The sequence below is a fragment of the Equus quagga genome, chromosome 19 (genome assembly GCF_021613505.1).
Source record: "Equus quagga isolate Etosha38 chromosome 19, UCLA_HA_Equagga_1.0, whole genome shotgun sequence".
Taxonomy (NCBI): Eukaryota; Metazoa; Chordata; class Mammalia; order Perissodactyla; family Equidae; genus Equus; species Equus quagga.
Window position 1 is genome coordinate 45,548,019 of NC_060285.1, and position 23,382 is coordinate 45,571,400.

General features: G+C 44.2%; 1 protein-coding gene across 1 annotated transcript in view; it reads right to left on the minus strand.

Annotated features, from left to right (window-relative positions):
• The window catches only part of TPH2 (tryptophan hydroxylase 2), a 115,320-nt gene that overhangs the window by 86,287 nt on the left and 5,651 nt on the right, over window positions 1-23,382 (minus strand). The window contains exon 5 of the mRNA XM_046646621.1: window positions 18,848-18,915. Coding sequence (XP_046502577.1) covers window positions 18,848-18,915 — 68 coding nt within the window. The remainder of the gene's footprint in view (window positions 1-18,847; window positions 18,916-23,382) is intronic.

A 23,382-nucleotide genomic window follows, 5' to 3' on the forward strand; every position in this document is an offset into this window, starting at 1 on the left:
ATGAAAGTTTGAAATGGAAAGATAAAAATAGGAAGGATGTAAGGGAATAAATATACAAATGCTGTCATCCCAGTTCCAGAAAACTCAAAGAAATCAATGTGTGTCAGGTAAGTGAACAAAGCTAATCAGGGCTGTGCACCATCGGGGAGAGGACAGCAACGAAGCTGAAACTGTCAATGAAATACTGAGAGGGCAGTGAGCGAATTTTGAGGCCAGACTTTTCCATTTGATACTAACCTGCGGCATTTCAAAGGGGAGCTGAATATGGCCAATAGGAAGCAGCAGAAGGAAAAAAAGTGTAAGCTAGGGTAGGAAGAAAGAGTAATACACATCTGTCACTGAGTGAATTTCCAGCATCGCCATCTGAGGAATACGTATGGTCGTGTAGATTCTATATGTTTCTGCTGCTGCTTCCTGGGTAACTAGCCAGCCGGCTCATTCGGCCACGGTCTGGTGCGCGCGCCACCCTGAGCTCAGTGGGTCTGACTACGGTTGCATCAGGAGCTTCTCGCCCCTCCAGCCCCTGGCCCCAGGGAACTCTTGAAGTTAAATGTTCAAAAATCAAGTTCATCACAAAGTAAAGCCTAGTTTTATCCATTTAATTTCTATTAAAAATATCCAAAATACAAAGAAAATAAGAAATTTCCCATTTTTCTCTGTAATTAATACAGGTATAGGATAACAGTTCATCTTTGAGAGCTTACTCTGCACCACACGCTTTTTTAAGGTGAAGTGTTCTTACACGCAATAACCTATTTGATTCTCACAACAACTCCATGAGACAGACACTGTTATTATCCCCATTTCACAGATGAGGAACTGAGGCTCAGAAAGATGAAGCTCTTTGCCTAAAATCGTGGAGCCAGGCTTAAAACCCAGTTAGTCTGGCTCAAGACTGGCTGTAGTCTTAACTGATTAGGATAACCAATGAAATAAAACTTATTCCAGACATCAACTTTCCATATACCAAACTAAAATAAGACTTCCAGGTGTGTGCGTTTATACATAGCAGCTCTCATATGCAGTCACAGGCAGCCACGAGACCAGCGTGCAGGCGTGGATCACACAGAGTGCTCGTGGAGCTACTCAGTTCTTTAACCATCTCGAGAAGACTGGAGGTCGTGCTGGGGGCACCAGGCATGCAGGGGCACCCATCTATTTTTTTAAAACTGTGAAATTTGATATTCGGAAAAATAAAAACAGTAGTCGTGGGAAGAAGCAGAATGTGCTGCACTTCTTTGTATTTATTACAGATTAATGTTCTTTTGTGAACTGTACCTCAGAAAGATGACAGAAGGGTATCCTAGGATATACACCCATGTGTTATGCATCTCTCTAGGAGGACATGTTATAATGTCTATGTAATGTTGTCATAGTTCAGCATCCTAAAACTCTGTTCTGGTCCAAACTAAAGTCTCTTAAGTACTCCACATTCTAGAAAAAGACCCCAACAGCTGGAGCCAGTCCTCTCCTTGCAGGGCATGTTACCAGGCAGCAGAAATGGCCCTACCACCAATAAAGTCCTCTCTACCACACGCCTTCCACCTCCACCTCACCCACTAGTCTAACAGGGAACAAGATGCACAGCATTGTGAGGAGGCCAGTGTTTGAGGGGAAGGGCAGGTTTTTTCCCCTTCCCTGAGTGAGGAGGGGAGGCTGTGCCATGAGAATCATCTGGAAGGACTGTGGATGCCCATGAGAAGTGGGGCCTGGCTGCTTTTTCCCAGTTGGACCCGTGCTGAGCAGCAGTACCACAGGCCCTCCCTGGTGTGGCCACCAGAGTCGAGCAGCAGAAAGACAGTCCCTGGGGGAGTGTCTGGAAGCCTAGGAGTACGGCACACTATGAGGGAGAAGAGGGGACCCTTGATATGTGCCCTCTGAAATTTGAGGTTCCCATGAACGTGGAGCCTGATGTCCAGTGATCTATAGATTTCCAGAGGACCCAATGTGGTGTCCCTGAGAGAAAGACGGGGAAGCCTCACCCTGTCTAGTTTTGCTTGGGTCTCAGGATGCAGAAGAATGCTCCAGTGGTTCCCGTTACCCTGGTGAAGAAGCAAGGAAGGGCAGGTCTGTGAGGGGTGCCCAAGCCATAGTGTGCCCAACCCAGAGAAGGAGGTGGGGGTGCCAAGGCCAAGGGGATGCGGGGTGCATATCTGTAGGGGTGGAGATGGAGGGAATGGTCCTGCCCCAAGAAAACTACACATAACACTCTACAGAGACCACCCCCTCAGAAAGAATCCATCTGAACCAGGGTAAGTGTGGCCTGAGGCCTGCCCACCGCTGGCATTCTAACAATCCTATAAAAAGCCCTTAGCCACCTCCCTCCCTCCTCTCAGCCCCTACCTCCAGAGGAACTAGGTTCTAGAAGAGGGAAGGAAAGGCACACAGAACCAGAGCTCCCCATGCGTGCGCGCACACACACACACACACTCACCTCCAAACTACTGAAGGGGAGGGAAGATACACTTTGAATCAAGTTTGAGATTAATCTTTCTTTCAATGAACAGGACTAGGCCTTAAATAGCCAAATGAGACTGTACTAATAATGAAAACGGACAGGAGATTACATGTTGCTAAGGAAGCTGCTTCCCAGCAGGAAAGTAGAGTTCCACATGACACAGTTGAAAGTGGAGAGTGGGGAAAATAAAGACATTTCTGTTGGGATAAACCCTAACAAGATGGGACTCCTCCACAAACTAATTACATGCAAATATTATAATTAGATCTCTAGGGAATCTCCTCCATTTATATGGAATTAGTTGGGATTCTGGAATTCTCAACAACCACCAAAATTGTTATTCACAGATTCCTAATTCACTGGAGAGAAACAGACGTGACTTTCAGTTGTTTCCATTCACTGTAGATTTCGCCCTCTGGCCAAAGAATAGCAAACTGAGGCTTTATGAACATGATGGGGGCCAGCGCCCGGGAAGACAGTACCGGGAAAAGGACTAAGATGGTCACCATGGGGATTTACGCTGGATGACAGGACAAACTCCATGGTACAATAAGTTACTTGGAGAACACTAAGAACCTTCTTTGGAAATACTGACGGCTGTGGGAGGCATCTTTCTGCCTGTAAGGTTAAATACCACTCTTCCTAGAATCAGGGGCGTGATTCTGAAAAACCTGCTTTGTCCCTACAATGAGGAGTTGAAAGTGCACAGACAAACCAAATTGGAGGCAGGTACAGACTTGGTTATTCTAAGGAAGTCCTGAGCTCCTTAGAGCAAAGCTGTTTAACAAACACATATTTGACACTGAAACCCAGGGACACGTACCCCACTGAGGCTGAAACTGTGGGAGTTCTTTCTATACCCAGATGAATAAGCAACAATGCTTTTGTTTTATTTAACTATTCTATCTTCTCCTCCAGCACGTCTAACAGCAAGCTATTTTTCTTATATATATGTTTTTAAACTTGGGGGATTGGAAAATATCTAATTATGGTGGTGTGTCCTGGATGCCTCCTAGCGTCCTTGCTGGTGGAATTCCTAGTACCAGATGCAGTTTCCCTACTTGTGTTATCTTCAGAGGTACTCCAGTGCTGGGGAGCAGTTCACTCACTCAGTGGAGGAAGATCTGACAGGCTGCAATTGTGGTATTTACACCAAGATGGCAAGACTGACTGAAACACCATGCAGATTGTGTTTTTTGAGAACAGCTGGATTTCCTCAGTGGCAAGGACCAAACAGAACAGAAGGTAAACAGAGAACTGGTGAGGGGGATGGACGAATCTGATAAAAACAGAAAGGAACTCATTTTCTACTTTATTTCATTACATGTTCCTTAGGGTAGGAGATGCCTTACTTATTCAAGAGCTGTTCATCTACCTGGAACAGACTGTCCCTCACATCTCTGCCTCATCTCTTCTCTCTCTCCCCACCTTAGGCGTTTCTCTCTGGATTGACACTTCCACCTGGGGGCTACAGAAAGGAAATGAGAAGAGGTGAAATGTGAAAATTCACCAACTTTGCAACTCATTAGCAATTAGCAGCTCCTCTAAGGGTTTGGACAGGACCTTCCAGAAAGATTATGGGAACATGAAGGCAGGAGGTCCCTGTCTTTGTTCCTTCCTGACTTATGAGAGTACATCCTGCACTCCTCAGTGAGCACACCCTGAATTCTGCATAATTTCCAGGGAGCTATCTGCAATTCATCCTCTTTCCTTCCCATCCAAGAAAGCATACAAGAATATGGAAGAGTAAAATTGACATTATTCTAACATTATTATAAGAATAACCTTGATTTCGATCTAATGTAATTTTTTAAAAAAGAAGCATTTGGGGCTGGTCCCCTGAGCCGAGTGATTAAGTTCGCGCGCCTCGCTTCGGCGGCCCAGGGTTTCCCGGGTTCGGATCCTGGGCAAGACATGGCACCGCTCGTCAGGCCGTGCTGAGGCAGCGTCCCACGTAGCACAACCAGAGGCACTCACAACTAGAACATACAACTGTGTACTGAGGGGCTTTGGGGAGAAGAAGAAAAAAAAAAGAAGACTGGCAACAGACGTTAGCTCAGGTGCCAGTTTTTAAAAAACACAGAAAAAAGAAGTGAAGACATTGAAAGCCATCAAAATTTTTTAAAAACCCTAGGATCTGAAAAAGAGGTAGTTGACAACAGACGTTAGCTCAGGGCCAATCTTCCTCACAGAAAGATAAAAAATTAAATTAAATTTAAAAAAAGAGAAGCATTCATCATTCACAAAATTTACTATTATTACCAAGCATTTGTTACACTTCTCACAACTGAGGTGACACACCAGTGTGCCAAAATTCCAGTCAGTACTGGTGACTCTCACCATAACCAGTGACCATGCCATCACCTAGCTCTATGCTGGTTAGTGTCACCTGTAGCCAGGTGTCTCCAGAGCAAAGCCACACAGGAAGATGCATATGCCTCTGAGGTTGGAAAAATGTTACTACAAGCCAGGAAAAAAACATCCTAAGAAAAGTGTATGAATTCCATTAAAGTTTAACCAGAAAGCAAATGCCACTTTTTCTACTGATTTCCAAGAGTCTATGAGAAAAGTCTAAGGCTCTCCAATTTGATAAAATTACACTTCAGAATTCAGCTCATAAAGGACACTCAATAACTTTGTGATAATATACTATCAGTAATACCCAGGGAAATAAAAACAAGAAGTAAATATCCACAGCTATGACTCTGCTAACTCTCTCCTCATTACAAAGTGCCCTCCCCCAGGGCGCGGCCCGATGCTTTCTCATCTACCTTATGCCACCCACAGGGGAGCCTGGAGCAGATAGGTTTCCATACGTAATGTGTATTGAATAAGTAAATCAACCAGTCAGCGTGAAACAAGCCACAAATCTAAAGGTTCAGAAAAATTATAGTTGAGTACCAGAAAGTCTGGCAGATACATACTTGTCCCACTGGTTTCCTATTATCCCTACTTCACGTGGAAGGGTTTCTTTTTCCTACTTTTCTCAGCTCAGGTTTCCTAAGCATTGTCACCCATCACACTTGTAGCCAAAATTTTCACCAGGAAAGAAAGCAGCACATATAAACCCAGAGGGATGTAAAAGCCAAACTTAACTCAACACAGAGATGTTTCCTTGACTGGATATCCTAGTGAATGAACTTTCAAAGATATTTGCAAAGCCACAGAGCACGATGATTGAATGCTATTTTCCTGAAAGGAAATGTACAACTCAGTACAGGGACTTAACAACTGCTGAGTTACACCGAGGCCTCCACCCATTCAAGCCGTCAGACATGAAGTGGCCGGTGAGGGCTCGTGGGTGGTGGACTGGGCAGCCTGAGGCTCGATGCCGCTCCACAGAGTGGGGCTATCTGTAACTCATCCATAAGGCTCAGGCCCATTCTCAGCTGGTCCCCAGGCCGCTCAGGTGAGAGCACCGGTGATCACATATTTTATGAGCTTTTACAAATGAGTTTTTCACACATGAATTTTCATAAATGAGTCTATGGGGCCTAAGGAACTTTCAGATGGTAGAAAACAAAAATGTTAGTTTGTTTGTTCACGTTGTTAATGTTGGTGCTGCCTTTGTAAGAGACGTAATGAAAATCAACGACTGCACCTAGGCAGCCTCAGGAGAGGGAAGATTTAACTCCTGGAAATTATGTGTTTTCACTTGTCCTGTGATCCCAGGATAGGGCTTCCTCCCATTTTCTCACCTTGAAGAAAGTCCTCTTCACATTCTAGAGGAGTGATTTTCTTCTGCCAAAACTACTATGAAATTAAACATCAACAGCAACAACAGTGGGTCTGACAACTGTTGATGTGTGCATGCTCAGCACTCACCAGGATGGTGACTCAGAGGACACAACCTAGCAAAGAGCTACATCCCATGGCAGCCAACCATCTCAGGCCACAGGGATGAAGAGACTCAGGCTGGGGTCTCCAAGAGCTCCAAATTCAGTCGCACACATCTTGCATCTTGACCAACAGGGACCAAATGTTGCTAACAACCTATTTCAGTAGTGGAGTCATGACCTCGACCACAGGATCCCTTCATTCATCCATCCATCCCACTGTAGCAATCATAATAACATAACAGCACATGACATGGATGGTGTCATATAATTCTCACTTTACAGGGGAATAAATGACTCCTACCATCCTCATTTTATGGTTGAGTAAACAGGCTTACAGACTTGGGAATCTGTTCAAGGTCAAACAGCTATAAGTGGCATAGTGAGGACTCCAATTCAGGAAGGCCAGCTTCAGAGACCTCACTCTTAACCAGTACACCTCAGTGCAAGGTACTGAGTACCTACTACGTATCCTGCATGGCCTCTGTTTCCGCATTTGAAACTGAGGGAAAGAAGGGAACTGTACAACACTGACGGGGTCAAATGAGACGTCATCTGTAAAGCACCTGGGCCAATGCCTACTACCTGACAGTACTTAATAGAGTTGGTTCCCTTCCTCCACGTCTACAGAAATGAATAAAATTTCATCACTTCCCTTTAGGGTCAAGACTAGGTCTGGAGATGGGGCCCGCCCCGTGGCCGAGCGGTTAAGTTCATGCACTCCGCTTTGGCAGCCCAGGGTTCCCCCAGTTCAGATCCTGGGTACAGACATGGCACTGCTCATCAGGCCATGCTGAGGCGGCATCCCATATAGCACAAACAGAAGGACCCACAACTAGAATATAGAACTATGTACTGGGGGGCGGGGGAGAATTGAGGAGGAGAAAAAGACTGACAACAGATTTTAGCTCAGGTGCCAATCTTAAAAAAAAAAAAAGAATAGATCTAGAGATTACAAAATGGCACTCTTCTGTATAAACCCATTCGCCTCAGACAGGACTTGTGGAAATCATTTTAATCCTTCATGTTCATGGAAATCATTTTAAAGTAAAAGTACTCATACTTCATTTCCCGTGAAAGATGTTAGAATTTGGTGCAGCTTCTGTCCTTGTCAGTAAGTGCTACTGGGCCATCCTGTGTTTACGTCGTCCACAACCGTGGGAGCAGCCCTCCTGAGGCATTCACGAACAGCTAAACGGTCCACCAAGCCCAGAAGATGAAAAGGAGAAAACTTTTCCGAGTCAATTTTCCCTTTTGTCTTTCTTTGAAACTCTCAGGCTCCCTTCCTTTCACCCACTGAGCTGAACTTCACGTAGAGAGTAACACTTGGCATTCTTTTAAATACTTTACAAAAACTGTACACTTCAAATAAGCTGAGAATTCTGTAAAGAGCAGAATAACTTTTTAAAAATCCAAGTCATTTAATTCTGTTGCTCTTGTTTTCAACTTGTGTACGATATCCCCCATGTCAAACGGAAGTTGCTATCCAGATTTAAAAACAAAAACAGGGGTGGCCTCTTGGGCAGAGGAAGATATTTAGGTTCTGCAGGAGAGGCATTCTTGAAACCTCTAATGTGACCTTCCTCAGAAACTATTCTAGTCATCTGGGAAATGACCCCAGTACTACAAATATTTGGTTTTGTTCCACTTTTCAATTTACCGCTCCATTTCAGAGAAATTAAAGCATCTACAACTGGTGTTTATGCAGGAGTCACAAAGTACCCAAACAGCCCCATATATCTCAGTTCCATTCAAAACCTGGGAAAGGAAATCGATGGAGGATAATGGAATGGGATAAAATTAGCTCAGTCAGGGAGAAAGCACATTTGCCTTCTAAGGGGCCTCTTCTCAAAAAGGCACAGAAGGAAAAAAATTAAAGCTTGGTCCCACATCACAATAGAGGCCACAATTCATCAAGGGGACCATCCGCCAATGGAACTGATGAGGAAAATGTCACGAAGGATAAAAACTTGCAACCTCTCAGTTAATTTTTTTCCCCTGTCAAGAAAGCATTAAATTTTCCCTTTCATTCTTCCTCCACCTTCTATTTGTTGTGTTTCCAATTAAGATTCGCCTATCTAAAAATAGGTAATGTGGCACTCACGACTCCTGTTAGCAATGAATTCCTTTAAGCTACATTCTGAAAGCAAGCAGGATCCATAAATCATGCCTCTTCTCACATGAAATGAGAAATGCTAAGGTCAACTGAAATTTCTCAAAAAGTGGAGAGGTGGAGCCACCCCAGTTATTTTTCTGCAAGCTGCAATAATTGCAAAAGCCTTCTCGGAAAAACTCAGTATCAGGAAGCCTCTGGCTCAAACTCAAAGCTAAATCGTCACCGCCCCCTGTGAGGAGAGGAAGCCCAGTGTGCACAGTCCTGGGCACTGGGAGGTGGGAGGCAGAGCGGCAGACACCTCTACCCAATGTCTGCCAAGGGTTCTACTCAAGGTCTGCAGCTCATCCTTGTTTGTCTCTGCTCCTCCATCTCTTTCCTTCCCTTTGCAAACCTATGGCTGACTCCTGCTGAGTCATCTAGAGAAAGAAGTAACTGAGTAGACCTGCTGAGAAGAGAGATGCTGGCTTGGAAGCCCAATATGTTTATTTCAAGGCACATCCATTCCATAATTATGCATCTCTTCCACACCTTAAAATGCACAGCACATTACTGAATCCCAGTCCCAGAGGGCTTCATTTTGACATCATGTGGTATTTGGGGCTGTGAGTAGGGGAACACAGAGTGGCAAACAATGCCCTTCTCTGCTTTGATGAGGAGAGAGGTTAGAATCATCGCCAATTCGTATTGAATAAGCAAATTCTCTCTCTCTTCCTCTCTTCCTCTCTCTCTTCCTCTCTCTCTCTCTCTTCCAGTTTCTCTCTCTCTCTCTTTCTCTCTCTCTGTCTGCCCCGATGGAGCTGAGTAGAATATTCACAAGCTCACCCAAACTGAACGTGCCTGCTGGGCGGGTGATTGCATTTTTTTAATACGTCAGTTCCCATGTGGGGCTGTTTTGTTTTAGAGTCTCTGTTTAGCCATGTACACTCAGAGCAACTGAACCACAAAGGATGCAATTTTGTAAATCAAAAAATCAAGAAATAAATAGGCAAGCAACTAGAAAAAAGCCAGAGAGAGACAAATCCCAGGCAACTGTTTTTCAAGTCTTAGCCTAGCTATGTTTATTTCCATCTACCATACATCCCACAAGGGTCAGGCTTCAGGCAGGAGGAGAAGAGCACAAAACCACTGTGCAGGGTTAGGACACGGCATGGCTCTGCTGTGCCAGCAACAGGCAGATGTCCAAGCAGCCAGGGAGACACATTGTACCCTAGAAGTCAGACAGGGCTACTTGGAGTCCTGGCTCCACAAAGTCTTAAGTGTATTAAATGCTTACAAGAATTGTGCATTTCAAATATGCTGAGAATTCTATAAAGACAATAATGACTTTTAAAAATGCCACGTCACTTAGTTTTGTCATTGTTATTTTCAGCTTGTGTATGACACCACCTATGTAAAGTGGAAGTGCTGCAGCCACTTCCAAAGAAAAAAAAGAAAAAGAAAAGATATGGCTTCTTGAGCAAAGGAAGACATTTAGATTCTGTAAGAGAGGCACTCCTGAAACCCCTGAGAGTGACCTTCTTCAGAATCTACTCTGGTCATCTAGGAAGTAACCCTAGGACTACAAATATTTGCTTTCATTCTACTCTTTGATTTACTGCTCCATTTGGGAGAAATTAAAGTGGCAATAACTAGTATTTATGCAGGTGACATGATCAGCTGTGTCACCTTTAGTAAGTTTCTTAATATATCTCTGAACCTCAATTTCCTCATCTTCAAAATGAACACAATGATGGCACCAATCTTCAAGCCTCATTGTGATGTTAAATGAGAGACGTAAGTGATGTGTTTAGCACCATGTGCAGTACACAGCAGGAATTTCACTAAAGGAAGCTAAAACCACCTGAATGTGCCAGGTGAGAGGCCCACCTGTGGTGAACATTTCTACCACCATCAGCCATTCAGGGCTCAAGCCAACATATGCCAGCCGCATCCTGGACTCTCAGACCTTAGCTGAGAGTCGCTGGCCTCAGAAGGCCTTGCAGAGGCTCAATTTTTCAGATTGAAGAAGCAAGCTGTGTGCATGAGTTACATGAAACTAAAAAGTGAAAAGTACACACACACACACACACACACACATTTTTTGAAAAACTCCTACAACCCAGCCTACCATGGAGCCTGAAATTCCTTAATTCATTCACTCCATAAGGTCCTTTATTCATTTTAAATGAGCTTAATAAATGATTATATGGAATCGAGGAACCACCAGCTACTTAACGCTTGATGATAATAATCACATTATCAGAGAGTCAACACTAGCTTGTGCGCATCGGCATCTGGGCCCTGTAATCATTGCTAATCCTCCCAACCATACAAGGTAGATATTGTGCCCATTCTAAGATGAGAGCACTGAGACTCAGAGAGACTACGTGTGTGCTCATGGCCAAAGAGCTTGTAAGTGGAGCAGGAATTCAAACCCAGCTCTGCTAGCTCCAAAGCCTATACATTCTGCCACGTGTTCTGCTACACCATGCTACCGCTTCCTTCACAAGATCAGTTCTACAGATAATGCATTGGCACCAATCCTGGCAGAGCAGTTGGGGAGATGCTTGAAGAAATAAAATCAAACACAAGTTAAATGTATGTGGCAGCCAACCTCCAAGACAGCCCCCAGTGAACTCTGCCTCCTGGTGTCATGCCCATGTGCAGTTCCCTCCCACAGTGTATCAGGGTTGGGCTGTGTGGGGACAGGGCCTATGGGCAGTGAAGAGCTGCAGCATGGGGCCAGGACTTAACAGGTCTTAGTCTTATAACATTGCATAAGGAAGCATTCCCAGTCAGACATTTTGAAACATACTCAGGCAAAGTTGATATAACCTCTTTATAAAAAGAAAATCAGCTCAAGAATTCCAACCTTCATAATCTTATCAACACTTAGACCTTTATATTTCAGCAATTCAATTATAACCTGAGTCAGGGTTTAAACCTAGTTACCATTTTCTTGCGTTTCTTTTTTAATTTGGCTTTTTTTCATAGATACCAATTAAAATTATGATGAGAGCTCTCACAATTTTTTTCCCCAATTTAGAAGTTTTCCGAATTTAAATGATCCATCGTCTGGCCGAATTGACGAGTAGGATCTTAACAGCGACTCAACCAAAGCTTAACCAAGGACAAAGAGGCATCCCCAAAAGAGATCCAGAAAATTCACTCCCAAAAATAGCCTAAGAAAGTAAAGGCAAGCAACAAAGGTTGAGACGACAAAGGCCCCTTATGAAAGCAATTGGGACCTCTTATGACAAACTCCCCCGAGAGCTGAAACAGCCGGACAAAGAGAGTGTCCCAGAACCCCAGTCTACTCGACTGGCCGCCAAGATGCATGCCGGTACATGCATCCTCTGATGGCGGAGACCAGAGAGGTCACAAAGCCAAGCTCTCAAGACATAGAACAAGACAAAAAGCCCAGACAACAGGCTTATAGAGATGCCTGTGTCTTATGACAAACAAAAGAGACAAGGAAAAGTCTATCTCTGGGAGGAAAAGGATCTACAACCAGTGAATACTCAAATCCTAGAGTCGCTAAATCCGAGAAGCTAGCCTCACCAACATTTTCTCCTGCTAATCTAAATTTAGAAGAGCAAAATACTCACCACTCTTGCTTCCATCGGACTCCGCCGGCAGAGATCCGGGAGACTGACGTGGTAAGAACTCTTACCTCTTGCCGGCTCTCGTCAGGGGTCCGGGATCTCTTGGCCGCAGCAGTCCAGGAGCAAGCAGTGTCCAGCCAGGGAAATTTCAACCTGTCGACTACGCCAAAACTGTAGGGGAGGAGGACATTTCCTCTCCCCAAATGGGGGTTCGTCTAGCTGGAGAACGAATTAAATTCACATGAGACAGAATAGCAAGAGAAAATTAAACAAAGCTTTATGAGGAACCATGGCCCGGGGCCTTTCTTCCCGAAGGAAGAAAGGGCACCGAAGAAGTGGGGTGCACAGAGTGGTTATATAGCCCCAAACAGGGTGTTTCACATGTGATTGAAATGTCCCTCCCACAATAGTCACAAGATTGCCCTGTTGGCACAGTGCTTGATGGACACAGCAGGTAGTGGTCTGCTATCTCGGTGGGCGTAGCAGGAGGCAAGTCTATGTCTGGAGCTGGGCGGTCACAGGTGAGTGCAGCAGCAATCGGTTCCTAGCCTAAGGAAAGATGCTTAATCCTTAAGGAATGCCAAAGTTGGGAGGGGGAGGGAAGTCAGTTACAGGAGGTTACCAGACTAGCACAATAAAATGCAGATTTTAAGTCATTGCCTTTGGTATTGATTAAGAGTTTTTAGAGAGAAGGTCATCTCCTTTCTTCTTCCTGGTACAGAGAGGGAGGCAGCTTTTACAGATAGAGATTTACCTTACAAATGTAAATGTGTCCTAAGGAAGGGCAAGTTCCATTCCTCAGAGCCTCCTTCCCTGTCCCAGTTTATCAAAAGCAATCAGCCTCAAATAATCCTGATGCCAAAGTGACATATCTTGGGGTGGCCAATTCCAGGTCCCCACAGCTGTGAGACCAACAGAACACGTCAGGAGTGACGGTATGTCATTTCTGAGGCTAGGTTATAAAAGGCATTGTGGATTCTGCCCTGGACTCTTTCAGACCACTGATGGAAGCCAGCTACCATATCTTGAGGACACTCAGGCAGCCCAGTAGAGAGGCCCATGTTGCAAAAAACTGTTGCTTCCTGCCAACAGCCATATGAGTGACCATACCAGAAGCAGATCTCCAGCCCCAGCTAAGCCTGCAGATGGCTGCTCCCCTGGCCAGCACTTTGATGCCAGCCTTGTGAGAGACCCTGAGCCAGCACCACCCAGCCAAGCTGCTCCCCAATTCCTGAGCCTCAGAAACTATGTGAGATAATCAATGTTTGTCGTTTTAAGCTGCTCGATTTTGTTATGCAGCAATAAATAACTAACAGCGTAAATATCAGACGAAAGTCAGGACTTAAAGAAAGTCTTGGCTAAGGGGAGTGGAGATGGGTGGCAACCAAAGGATTATAAAAACGTTTGGAGCGTGAGGAGAGACAAAAAGGAGAGGTCAGCTGAAGTGAGAAAAATAGTATTATAGAAGTATTAGCAAATACTTATATAGCACTTCCTATGTAGTGTTCCACATGCCGTTAATATATCCGCTCATTTAACCCTCGGGACAATTCTATAAAGCAGTAGTAGAGTTATCCTCATTTTACAGACAAGGAAATTGAGGCACAGAAGATAAGTAATTTGCTGGGGTCACTCAGCTGGTAAGTGGTAAAGCTGGAATCCACCCCAGGCATGCACTCCAACTTCTGCCCTCTTAGCCACCCCACACACTGCCTCTCAGCTCTAGGGGAAAGGGGCAGCTACCGAGGCCTCCATGTCGGGCAGCGGGCTGAGGGAATCCTGGGCTCTTGGTCTAGATTCTTTGATTACTGTTTTCATAAAGATAATAACAAAGCCTATTGAACAGTGATGCCGCAATGATTCCATGTAATCCCTAGCATACTCCCAGGAGAGAGGCAGAAGCGCTGCTATTGTCTCCACTGTACAGAGGACATGACTGAGGCCTGGAGATGCTATGGAACCACTTGGACTCCTGAAGTTGAAATGAAATGAGTTTTCTTGGCAAATTGGGGGCTTTTCCAACTTTAAGTAGCAAATTCTGACATGTTGCAACTCCCTCGTTTACCTTTCCCACTGACGTTTGCATTTACCTATTTTCATTTCAGATTCCATGGACTGAACAAACCAACCAAAGAGGAAGCAGCCCCATGAGAAGAACATAAGGTTAGGTACCAACTTAATTTCAACCAGAAGAAAGTACATTCACAGCAAGACACAATCACAGTAATCTTCAAAACCAATTTAAGCAAACCGGAGCGGCACAATGGACGCCAGAGCTTGGGGCCTCTTTCGAGAGAGAAGATGCCTTGAAATAACTACCACCAGCCCCACCAAACACATAATTAAACTAAATATGCATGCATATTGTTCAGAAATAGTCATTATAATAGCCTCCAAAGAAAAATTTGTTTTTTTTCTAGTCAATTGAATAAAAACACATTACTGCTTTTCTTCCCCAACAATATAGCAATTGTGAAGCCCAGGGAAATGCAGCAAAGCTAACGTCCAAGGTTAAAAGATGAATGTACCAATGACAAAAAGCTGGGTAGTTTCAGACAAACCTAACAGTTACAACATCTCAGGCATCATTTTCTCTTGCTCCACAATCCGGCTGCCCCACGCACAGCCATTTCCTCTGAACTGCAAATCTACGGGGGCCTCACATCATCGAATCACGGGGTACTTGCTGTTCTGTTCGGACCAGAATTTCTTTTATTTGCGGGGGGGAAACTGGGGTCTGATCCCCACGTTCTCTCCCAGACGGATCAGGAGGAGCGCCCCCTCCGGGCAAGGCGTTGGTCCCCGGGGCATCTGTGGAGAAGGCCGCGCCCACCCCACTCGTGGGCGCAGCGGGGACGGTCGCGGCGGCGGTCGGCCGGGGCGCGGGTTTCAATCCTGCTTGTCCGCTGCGCTGTCAATCAGAAATTCGTGGAGAGGCGCCCACCGACAGTTCTCAGCGGCCGGCATGTTCCCCGCTCCCTCTCCTCTTTTGGGTTCACGGTCATACAGATTTTGAGCCTGCTGTTTTTTCATCATAGAGTGATGAAATGAAACTTTTTCATTTTTCACTGCTTTTGTTGATTTTTTTCTCCCTGCTTTATCCTTCCAAGACTATCATAGAAAATACAGTATTCAACACGAATCTCCCAGAGGGCTTCTTCCCCGTGGTTTCAATATATACTATTCTGTATTTCATTTATTTTCCTTCCCCTTACCTTTAGACCCCTCCAGCTACATCCTGCCAATCCCTATGGCAACGCCAAAACATCTGTACTCCATCTTCATCTCTATTTCTGACCATATATTTGACTTCTTCTCAGAGGCCCGAAGCCTTAACGAATTATCAACAGGAAATTGAATTGTTCTCCCCGCGTCAGAGTGCTCCCTAATTTTGTCACCAAATTATATTTGCAGGGCCCTCACATGCTGGATTTTAGGACCCCCCTGATTTCAAATAGTCTGCTTCAGACCAGTGGTTCTAAGCTTTGGTTTGGAAAATCAGATCATAGCATGCTGCCAGAAGCCTCTCAAATGAACTTATTTTAAGTAATTATTGTATTGACATCCTTTACCTTTGCTCACTCAGAAAGCCATCAGCACTAGAAAAATACCTATTTCAATTAGAAATTGCATCTTTATTTTTTGTAAACTGAAAGGAAACCTTACTTACTTCAGGGCAAACTGGAGACAAGGGCCCAGGCCCACTTGGGATCTGTCAGTATCTGTGCCACGCCCCCGTCAGCACCAGCACCCAGGTTCGACTCCAGCCCTCAGCGTGCTTGTAGATGCACATGCGTGCACCCACACACAATGGCTAGCCCTTATTCATCCTCAGACTCAGAGAAGCCGCAGCAGTGATGGCATGAGGGCATTAAGTGATGATTCTTTTCTCTCTACTTTCTGCAAGTCCTGGGTTCATGTTTTTCAGATTTAGCCACTCCTGGTAAGCACTGTCCTCACTCTGTCCACTTACAAGGAACACCCAAGGCAACTGGCAATGTGTTATCAGTATTTTGGCAGCTTCCCACAAACACACACACAAATATGAGAATATTATGGTTTTCCATGAAATCTCTCCGTAAAGAAGGATGTTGGTTGGCACAAAAAGCATTGGTATACGCAGCAATCTTTAAATTAGAAACTGAAAGAGTTTTCTTCCAAGGATTACTTTAAGGGACATTGGAGCTACAGTATTTGCTAAGTGGCAGCCTAAACTAGGGTGTGAGTATAACTAAAGAACCAAGCAAACAATCGGTCACCTGTAAACTAAGGACAGCCTGTGGGGAAGGGGGAAGGAGGAGGATAAAGTATTAACAACTGACACCTATAGTCACAAATCCCGTGCTGGGCACTGTGCTGAGCACAGCATATGCGTTCTCTCGTCATCCTTACCACAGCCCTGTGAGATGGGTCCTATGGTCAAACGCGTTTCCTGGATGGGGAAACTGAGGCATTAGGAGGTCGAACATCCATGTAGGAAGCAGTGGAGCCAGTCTAGAACCCCACATTGTCTGCCTCCAATGCCCCAGTTTTTAATCACTCTATTATTCTACGTGTCAATCTTGACTCAGCGCAGTCCAGGGGAGAGGTTCTTATGCCCCTGGATTCCAGCTTGTTCAGCTGACCGTTCCTTTGCTTTGATTCTCTATCCACCAAGTAACCTGCAGGTTGTAATTTGGCCTTTCTGGTATCATGACAACAGGGAGAGTTTTGTGAGTCCATAGGAGAGTAGTTTCTCCCTGTAACATGGTGACTTGGCAGTTTCCCTCCTACCTCAGCCTCCTAAACATTCAGTTACCAAGAGTCAGGTCCTCCAAACTGGGACCAAATCCTGGAATGCTCCAGCTCCATCCAGCCCTCCTTTGTATGGAATCTCCACCATTTCCAACCTCCAATCTTTAGTTTTCCATAAACACCACACCTCAATTTTTCTCTTTTGTTGGCAAATGCCAACTCTTGTTAACACTTTGAAAGCCTCACTCTCCATCACTCTATGTGCCTTTTTCCTTTCCTCTCCATATAAATATGTTTTCTTTAAAGCCAAAGGCTCCCCATTATCAATGCTCCTTGAAACTGGTTGACTCATATATACCAATTGTATCAGTATCACCACAATATCGGCTCACCTTCGTCCAGTTTCTGGGCTCTATCAAGAGGAAATAAGTAATATTTGAGGTAGTCCCTTGATCACTATGCTAACAAAATCCTGTATATACACACACACATACATACATATATTGTTTTATATATATATATAAAATACATTACATATAGCATCTACGCATAAAATACATTTTCATTTATCTGTTTTATCTAAGAGAAAGACTCTGCCAGGCACTGAGCTTTGACCATGGCCTGGACAGGTCATGTCCCAAAAGCCAGTCCTGCGCATATCCCTTCTGAGGACCCATCAATGCAGGCATAGTCTGATTCCATGGGAATGGTCTGGGACCCAAAGGAGCTGATCTTAACACTCAACACCACTTACGAGGGCCTGATGGGAAAAAGTGAGCTTGGCCCATCAGAGCGCTCTCTCGGCAATTTGTCTGGGAAACACTGGGAGACGGGGTCATGAGCCATGGTGCTGAGGGTCAAAGGGGGCATGAGGCTGGGCTTGGGCCAGGACAAGCCATGTGTACACAGACACTGTGAGGGTAGAAAGTCACAGTAGGCTAACGAACATCAAGAAGCTGCTTGGAACAGAGGAGACAGGAGTGGAGTAGACACATGTGGAGAGCATGTGCCACATATTTCTGGTTTTCGGCATTATAGATGTGATGGGAAAAAAATAGAGGAGGCCTGGGGCTTGGGAGGAGAGACAGAAGGGGATGCCAGCATCCAGGAAGTTAGAAATGAGTAAATGACTGGCCCAACCAGAGGTGCGATGTGGAATCCTGTCACTTTGCTTTAAGCATCTGTATGTCATAGTCCTTTAAAAAAAAAAAAAAAAAGCAACACTGATACCCTCTATAATACACATAATGTCCTAAATCCTCACCAAGGAAAAACTTGTGCACAGGGCAGTCAAGCTTCTCACCTAGTCTCAACTAGAGCAAGAAAGAATCTTTCCTGTACCACGTACGGATCTATATTTTGTTCTGATGACAAGATTCATGTAGCTGATCACATAGCAGACAAAGGGAACACAGCACTGCAATGGTCTTTAAGTTTTACTGGTGTAAGTAGAATGAACAGAGGCCTGATCTCCTCTCCATTTTTCTAGACATAGTCATCAGTCAACACACTGCATTATTGCCAGTCAAAAACCTCCTGTCACTGCCCATTAGCACCAAGCACCATGCACAGTCCTCACCTTAATTCTGAGCTTCTGCAATTTTATCCCAACCCTGATCCAGGAATGGGTGTGAAACTTTTCCGTAAGCCCTCCAATTTATAGGAAGTTTCCCTTTCCATGTAAAGCAAATTCGTTTATTTTCTATTATAGCTGCTAACATGAGCCTTTCCCCATTCTTGCTGAAACCTGTATTTTCACTGGGGAAGCTGGACATCGAAGGGGTTACTAAAAGGAAAAGTCGAAAGTAAAATTAAAACACATTTTTCAGGCCCTGCAAATTGCACAAAAATGGCTTCTTGCCTTAGTAGAGCTGCGAACACAGCCATGAAAATGTAGCGCTTGGCATGTGGCCCATGTGTCTCATTATTTTACAGTTATACCTGGACGCCAAACATCAGTGTTGGCACGAAAGCCTACGGAGTTGGCGAGTGTTTAAAATACTTCATGTCAGCCTTCCGCTGAAGGTCAAATGAAGAGGAGATGAGTCCTTGCACACAGTATGCATTTCTCCTAACTGGCCAGCAACAAGTCACAGGAAAGAGTCAAACAGGTACTTACTATTTATAACTCATGGCCACGTCCACAAAATACTTTCTTCTCTGTCTATAGACGTTGTCCTTAAACCCCTTAAACAGAAAAGAGAGTAAGTTCTTTAACAGAGTGCCAAAAAAATTAGTTGCAGAGGCCTAAAAGAAAATCACTGTGGTGTTTACTTTGTTTGATCCGAATGTAAATTTTATCCTCCGATGACCATCTTGATGACAGGCAGAAGTGAATTGTGCTTATAGTAAAACCTCATTAAATTTGGGCTGTACTAATTCAGGATGTGTGGAAATTCAGGCTGAAGTTTACCTTTCCACTAAGTGGGCAGAATGGCTTAGTTAAGCAAATTGATGCTGTGAACAATATCCTTTGCTTTTAAAGTATCATTTGTATGTAATTGATCTTAATCACAAATTAATCTTATCCTGTTCGTTAAAACAGGTCTCTTTAATGAGGTTATTTCGTAAGTTAATTTATATGAAATTGCTTTGTGTAAATGACCAATAAATGTACCTTTATTTAAAGTTCTATCCTTCAAAATAATCATCAAGTCCCCAATTAGTATGAATTAAAGAGGTTTTGTGTATAGCCACACAATGCAAATAGATTTAAACAGATTCATGCACAGGATGGCAGGCTAGCTCTGTTCCACTCTGAGTTCCCGTCATTCTGATCAGTCTTTAGCAACTTGAAGAGTTTATCAGGGGCTTGGGGAATTAAACATCCTGTCTGTCATTCCTCAGTCAAGTGGGATCCTTCTGAGAAGATTTCTTGGTTTACTCAAGAATCTCTCCTCTTGTCAACAGACTTTCCATTTTCCTTTCCTTCAGGTACTTTTAGACAAGCAATCCTTCCTAAAGTTGTTTCTTCAAATTGCTGGAAGCCCAGAGGGAATTGTTTCAATTTAACTTCTTACCACTGCAACTTCAAAGAATAACCAGGAAGCAGCGGCCATCTCAAGAATGGAGTCCAGGCCAAAAGACAGGCCTGGGTCACGGGCTCTGAGGAGAAGTGGGGCAGGACCACAAAGGCCTAGACTGCCTCCCCGCAGCTAAGATCCTTCGTAGTGGAACCTCAAACTCATAGAAAATTGTTCCATCCTCTCTTCTGGTTGAAGGAGAACTGGCCTTGAGGCAGGAAATCTTCACAGAAATGAAGAACTTCCATTACGAACAGCCTTTCTCTCAGGAATGACAAGATTCATTAATGGGGGAGGGATAGAGAGTGCCACGGTCACCCAAACACCCTGCAGAAATGAAGGATCCCGCCCCAGAAGCAAGCACTTCCTTTCTTCTGCTGAATTGGGAGTTTTTAAACTAGGTTCAGAGGCAGGCTTGTGAAGCCTTAAAATGTGTATATGCAAGATTTTGTGACCAGAGTTACCACATTCGCAAATGAGTGTATGACCTAAGAAAAGGGTCTCCTGCTTTAGAGAGGGCAGATATGGTCATGCCAGGGAGTATGAGCGTCCACACTCACTAGTCTTACCAGGCAACCTGGGACGGTCGGACTGAGAAGTTCCCAGCACCTTTATTACTCAGAAAGAAAGCCGGCCGCAAGGAAAGGAAAAGAGCCATGGGAAAGCGCGGCATCTGTCCCCAGTTCCTGCCTAACCAAGCACCATGGTAACAGCATAGTAATCTGCTGGACTTCCCGAAGAATCTTGGCTGTCTCTCCTCAGCAAACACCTGCACATTTTCTAGGCGTGCAAGACAGTGATTTACTCATCATGCCTCATTAGCCTAGTGTGACGGTGATTACACAAATGTGGTGGGAGATTCAGAGCTTCCAGGATTGAGCCGTGGACTGGCAAAATCAAACAGGGGTGCTAGCTCCACTATGATTACAGAGACACAGCATCCCTTGGCCATCCATGCTGGACTGAAGCCAGGGATAAGGTTACCAGATATAATACAGGACACCCATGCGATATTTGGGGCATACTTATACTAAAAAAAGTATTCACTGTTTATCTGAAATTCCAATTTAGTTGAGCATCCTATATATTTATTTGCTAAATCTGGCAACACTGGCATCCAGAGAATATCTGCTACACACCCACTCTTCCTCTCTCAGTCTTAATCAAGGGGAGCTGAAGACCTAGCCGGCACCCTAAAGTGCTCAGCTAAATGTGCGTTGGCACTCAAGTAGCTCTCCCAAAGAGGGCAACACCGGTGGAATATTATATCACCTGGGAGCTTTAACTACTACTCTGAACCTAAACACATTCCCGGAGTTTCTGATTTAGGCACTCTGAGGTGAGACCGTGGCTTCAGTATATTTTTCAGTTTCCCACAGATTATTGGAATGGAAAGCTGGGGCTGTGAGTCACTGCCTAGGATATTACTTCTCAAACTTTAGAGCTCATCAGAATCTCCTGCAAATCCTTTTAAGTGCAGATTCCAGGGTCCACCCCTGAAAGTTCTGACTCAGCAGGCTCCAGGAGCCTTAGGGTATTGCATTTTTAACCAGCACTGCTGTGGCAAACCTTGAGCCACACTTTGAAAGATTCCCCTAGTCTAGATCCTTGCTACTCAAAGTGTAGTCCTCAGACCTCCGAGGAAGCCTCAACTGGGAGTTCGCGAGAAATGCAGAATCTCAGGACCCCATCCGCGTTTTGTAAAGATCCTCCAGGTGATTTGTCTGTCCGTCAAAGTTGGAGAGGCACTGACCTAGATAGGTATTTAACCATTTCTAGAGAGCCTCAGCACCCTGACTCTGGTATTCCAAGCCCCTTCTGAGCCGTCTAGCACAATAGTCCCTGTCTCAGGACTGGGATCATTCCCGGGCACAAAATGTGCTTGGACAACTTTTTCCATCCTCCTCAAATAATAACTTATAAAAACACCAACTTACCGCTATAAAACTTTGCATAATGAACATTTGGTGTGCTTATAGAAAAAAATATATGGTTAAAAAAGAAAAAAATGACAATAAAGTAGGAGATTGCTAAGTACTTGCAATTATTTCAAGTGGCTACACAGAAAATAAGAGAAAGTATCATAAGGTGGGTGTAATTAGGAGCAATGGAACAAAATTCAGCCCAGGGAAATTTACTCTGGGTATCAGAATAAATTTTTTCACAACAAGGTCTGTGGTTCCTGTGGTTGTTCCATTAAAATGGCTGATCTCTTTTCTCCAGGTTGAGTAATTTTCAAACTAGACTAAGGGGAGCATTTGGAAATAGGAGGTTAGCGAGAAATCCTTTTCTGTCCAGGCATTGATCTGGATGATTTAATACAGCATTCCCATTCTGGAGTTAAGCATTTCATCTTGCCAAAATGCTTTCCAGTTGTTTTATTAACTAGGCTTTTCAAATGCCCCTTTGAGGTCAATAAGAATTTTATTTCCGCTTTTTCCATAAAGAATTTGAGGTGCAGAGGTAGAGGGCCTTGCCCAGGGACAGCCTGCAATCTAACAGCTGCTATCCGGGCAGCCCTGTTACTGTTCACCTCTACATCAGGCTTCCCTGCTCATTCTGACTCTTCCAGAAGTGGGGAAGGGGCAGACAACAAATGGGTGATTATTAAAGGCACTTTTGAGTGTTTTTCTAGTATTCAGGATCCTTACCCGTGAAATACTGAATTCTGAAATTTTAGGCTATGCTGGCAAACACAACACGCTGTGTCTTTGAATTAATTCTGATTTTTTTAAAAAGTGCAATTAAATTAGGGCTGTTAGACCATCTGTTTAAATGGTATGTTATGAATTGGTTTGAATTGGTATATTATGCCAAATGACTGACTTGACTGAAAATTTCCCTCTTGTGGAAGTCATCATAGTTTCCTTTAAAGGCAAGTGTGGGCTTGTTAAAACAAGCTTCCAGGCAACGCGGATGCAGCAGCCCTGAGACCACACTTAGAGAACCACTGCATAGAGTGCAGTCCTACTCTCAGATTTCCGGATTTCTCCCATTTAAATAAAATCTCTAAACCATTACCCTCAGACCACAAAGTCCTCTATAAGCATGACCAATCTGCTTGGGTTTCACCCTTTTATCTGCCTAGTTTTAGACAACAGGCACCGGGGGGAAAAAATGCTTGTAACAAAATAATTGTACATTGCTTCCTTCTCCCAGACTATTAACCGTACTTCATTCTGACCATAAAGAAGCTCCAGGACTCTTGTGTTAAATAAAAACTGATGCAAAGGGAGAGGGAGGGAATAATGGGAAATGCTTACCTGTGTATTATATTTCTTGAAAGGTAACGTTTTTACTGGAGTAGAGGAGAGATGGTGGTAAATAGATTTAGGGTAGAGGTGGGAAGAGATGCATCTTCCATCACGGCCTTATTCTAAAACCCTATGCCCTTCCATTGAGACTGAACCACCACATTTCTCTGCTCCTAACTAACTACCTTCAGTCGAGGAAAATAGCAAGGAGAATTTTATTCTCTCACTGAGCCCCATAATGCCTAGGCCTCTCTAGTTTCCAAAAGGGGCGATCAATTTCAGTTCATCATTTTTCCAAGGGTCACTATCTGCAAGTATATCTCAAGCTGTCTAATTCTACAGAAATATTCTCCAAGGTTTAGAATCTCCTCCTCTAA